The 4,442-nt window shown below is 37.9% G+C and overlaps 1 protein-coding gene across 1 annotated transcript; it reads left to right on the top strand.

Annotated features, from left to right (window-relative positions):
• Positions 1-534: 534 nt before the first annotated feature.
• Positions 535-2,113, top strand: LOC114293725 (olee1-like protein). Its single transcript, XM_028237849.2, has 2 exons — positions 535-900; positions 1,424-2,113. Exons 1-2 carry the CDS (start codon positions 735-737, stop codon positions 1,762-1,764), a joined length of 507 nt encoding a protein of 168 aa, XP_028093650.2. The 5' UTR covers positions 535-734; the 3' UTR covers positions 1,765-2,113.
• Positions 2,114-4,442: the final 2,329 nt, after the last annotated feature.

Raw genomic sequence — 4,442 nt, 5'->3', positions numbered from 1 at the left:
TTTGTTCTTCATAAAGTTTTTTTTTTTTTGGTTGTTGTTGTAGTTGTTTCAAAGGTTGAGCAGCTCAAGTGATTATATGCACGTTCACAGTTTCTTTGCTTAGCTGTTGTTGAATTGTGATTACTTAAATTTGCATTATATTGCATTGTAGTGTTCGTTCACGAGCCACACTTCAATCCATACTTCAAAAAAAATTCTTTCTTTTTTTCCGGAACCCAAATCAATTAAAATGGTTGATTGGTTCGAATTATACAATGTCAATTCTACCATAAATGTGTCTTCTTAAGTTTTTTCATGATAATTTGTTTCTTATTTCCTTTGTATCTATTGAAGGAGTCATTTGATTCTACAATTTTACTTAAATTAGCCTTAAAACTTGTGGATTTATTTTCGTGTCTTTCTGGCTATGTAGCATTGTTATTTATAAAAGAAACACCATCCACAAGAATAGTGAGTGATTGATTAGTAGTAGGGAGAAAAGTATGCCTTCTTTCAATCTTGATTGGAAAGATTGATTAGTAGTAGGGAGAAAAGTATGCCTTCTTTCAATCTTGATTTGGAAAACAAAGTGCAAAACAAAAAGATCAAAGTCATCTTTCAAACCACAAGAGAGGCAGAGGAAACTAACAGCCTCAGAAAAATAACTGCCATACCAAAAATAAAACAACCCCAATATATCTGCAAAACCATATAAGAGAGAGCACTTCTTTCATAGTTTGATTGACCTGAAAACAATGGCAAATTCATTTAAGACTGTTACCTTTTTTGTCAGTGCTTTTTGCGTTTTCTCCCTCATTGGCGCTGCTCGATACCGGCCGCCTCACTTCTTCGTGGAGGGCCAAGTTTACTGCGACACATGCCGTACCCAATTTGTTACCAAAGTCAGCCAGTTAATGACAGGTACATACATATCCCTATCTAAGTTTCATGTTACATGGGATTGATCATTGTTAAAATCGATGTTACATGGATTAGGGTATGAATATCAAGGGTGGGTGCGTTTCCAAGCATCATATCTTCATACATTTAAAGGGTACGGGGACACTACACACATATGTATTGCATATTGTATTATATGTTTAGATAAGATGTTTTAAATTATGGAGAAATGTGTTTAGAATTAGATAGAATTTATGTAAATATGGAATTTCTATCTTTCATCCACGTAACATGCTAAAAATGTTTATTTACTAGAAATGTGAGGTTTCTTCCTCTTCAAACATCATAAAAATTAAAGGGTTCATGTGTCTAAATTGAGTATAGGTATCAGATACATATCCCACACATTTTTGTTGTTATATAACATTTTCTAATATTATTTTTTCCTAGAAACATATACGCATACCCTCTAGCGGGTGTTAAATATCAGCTGTTGTTACATAAAACCGTAATAATACTGATACATATCTTGGTACTCTTATAGGTGCTAAGGTGCGGTTGGAGTGCACACAACGGGATGGTGGGAAACTAACCTTCAGTGCCGAGGCTGAAACCGACAGCTCTGGCACCTACCAGCTGCCGGTGGAAGGAGACCATGAGGATGACGAGTGCGAGGTTGTGCTTGTGAAAAGCAGTAAACCAGAATGCCAAGAGATCGACAAGGATGGATGGGGAAGAACTTCAGCCAAAATTAGCCTCACAGCCAACAATGGCATGTCCACCTCGGTGAGAAAGGCCAACCCTCTCGGTTTCTTGAAGAAGGAGGCCCTCCCGGAGTGCCCTCAAGTCTTGAAGGAATTGACTATCCAACCTGAAGGTGTCTGAAGAAGAAGAAGAGAGAGTCCCTTTTTGTACGTTCTTATATGAACAAATTTTTGGTCCTTGACAATGTATATAGTGTTCTGCTAAAAAAAAAAAAAAAAAAAGAGAACACAATGTATATAGTGTTATAAACCAAAAAAAATGTAAAGTAAAGAGAGACAGACAGTGTTTACTAGGTTCAAACAACCCTCTACTGGCCTTTAGGCTTGTGTTATGTAATTATGGGTGCAAAATATTGAATTTTATACATAAAATTTGTATAGAATGATATGATAATTATGTTTTTGCAGTTATAACTTGCAGTGAAGGGCATTTTAACTTTTAATGAATATATGTAAATGTGGGGACATAATTTTTTGAATGACAACACGTGGCCGAGGTGACATCGAAGTGTCAGACGAGGTGTCACGTGTCTTGGTCATGACACCGAGATGATCTCGGCTAGGCCGAGGTTATCTGCAAAGATATCGGAATCCGGGATAAGCGGATAAGGGACAAGAGTCCTAGAATGAGAAAGGACTTCAGTTTGGGTAAAGATAAGACTCTTAGAGAGTTTATCTCAATCTTACTTGGAGTCTAAGATTAACAGTAATCCTAAGTTCATTGAAGCTAGGCTTCTATTGGGACTAGGTTTGTGTTGGCTATAAAAGAGAGGCACCCTCATGGGTCTAAGGTATGCTTTTTATGTTCTGAATAGTGAGTTAAGCTCTTTTGCTATCTTTGAGAGATGACTGACTTGATCGTCGGAGTGCCCCCGGGTGGACAAACTACCGTCGGAATCTCTTCTTTTTGTGACAGGTTGTTCGGGCTTAATCTATTCTGTCAGTGTTCTCCAGCTGAGTGCTTGATTGGCAGTGTGGTCGAAAATTGACACACACAATTTGGCGCCTTCTGTGGGAAAGAAAGGAGAATAGATGGCCAACAACGGACAGAAAGAGAAGGTTGGGGACGACACCCCTTCTGGGAGTGAGAAACACATTGACCTTGACGTTAAAGAAGACAACTGCAACAAAGAGACTCGTGATAAGAATCACGGAGGAAAGGACGTCGGCCAGGAGGGCGGCGTACCGAAGAAATCGGACCAGAGCGGATATTATAACAAGGACAACCTCCAGGTATAGAAGGATAGATGCCTACAAAGGGACGACAAAATGAAGGGAATGGCGGACAAATTGGCGGACCTACAAACGGTCGTCAATTTTGATGATGCAGAACAACGTCATGCAGTCACCATTCCCTTTACAAGATACGCTGATTCCAACGGCGAAGAAAGTTGCCCAGAAAGGGGGGGTAGAACACAATTCCTGCAGTTCCTCAGCACGACAGGGCAAAGGGGCATTCTCACCGGCCTTCACGGGAGGTCGGGTATGGAGAATCAAAGAGGGCTGGAGAATGATGCTTGGGAGTTGGAATTTTCAAGCCAAGATTGGTTTAAGACTTGTTGAAATTTAAAATTTAAAAGTTGAAATTAAACCGAGGTCATGTTTAACACTTGTTGAAATTTAAAATTTACAAGTTGAAGTTAAACCGAGACCATGTTTAACACTTGTTGAAATTTAAAATTTACAAGTTGAAGTTAAGCCGAGGCCATATTGAAAGAAAATTGGTTTAACACTTATTGAAATTTTAAACAATTTACAAGTTAAAGTTAAGCCAAAGTTGTTTCTAAAGAAGTATCTGCAAAATAATGCCGAGATTAGCATATTACCAAGATTTGGAAAATAGTGAAGGACAGAGCGAGCTTAGCCGACGTGCTAAATGGAAGAAATGATATAGGTTCCATCACCTCAGGATGCCGAGGTAATAGAACTTAGGAGGGAGTTGTGGAGACATAATTTTTTGAATGACAACACGTGGCCGAGGTGACACCGAAGTGTCAGCCGAGGTGTCACGTGTCTTGGTCATGACATCGAGATGATCTCGGCTAGGCCGAGGTTATCTGCGAAGATACTGGAATTCGGGATAAGCGAATAAGGGACAAAAGTCCTAGAATGAGAGAGGACTTCAGTTTGGGTAAAGATAAGACTCTTAGAGAGTTTATCCCAATCCTACTAGGGCCCCGTTTGTTTTGGGGTATGAGAGGGGGATTGGGATTAGGATAGCTGTGGGCCCCATTTAATGTGTTGTTTGTTTATAGAGTTGAGGAAGGGACTGCTATGCCGAAGGGCTTAGGATAGGCCTTGCAGATGGGATTCGGATGGGTCTTCAGGACTTGGTATTAGAAAAATAGTCCGGCGGACTAGATATTTTTTGTTTTTATTTATTTTTTATTTTATTCTTTACATGTCGGGCATTTTTTTTGAACATTAATGTTTAATTTTTTGTATTTTTTGTTAAGTAAAAATCATTATTTTCTTTATTTTATTTTTTTCTAAAAATTTTTTATTTTATTTTTATTTTTTAAAATTTTTTTACATGTTGGACATTTTTTTTAAAACATTAATGTTTAATGTTTAATGTTTTTGTATTTTTTTTATTTGTTTTATTATTTTATATAAAAATAATTTAACAATCCCTACACTAACAACTACCATCAAAACAAACACAATTTTACTTAATCCCCTCACTATCAATCCCCTCCATTTTATCTCTGAAAACAAACGGGACCTGGGAGTCCAAGATTAGCAGTAATCCTAAGTCCATTGAAGTTAGGCTTCTATTGAGACTAGGTTTGTGTTGGC

Source organism: Camellia sinensis, chromosome 9 (assembly GCF_055761805.1).
Source record: "Camellia sinensis isolate YWXY chromosome 9, ASM5576180v1, whole genome shotgun sequence".
Classification (NCBI taxonomy): domain Eukaryota; kingdom Viridiplantae; phylum Streptophyta; class Magnoliopsida; order Ericales; family Theaceae; genus Camellia; species Camellia sinensis.
This window is presented reverse-complemented; position numbering and strand designations above follow the sequence as displayed.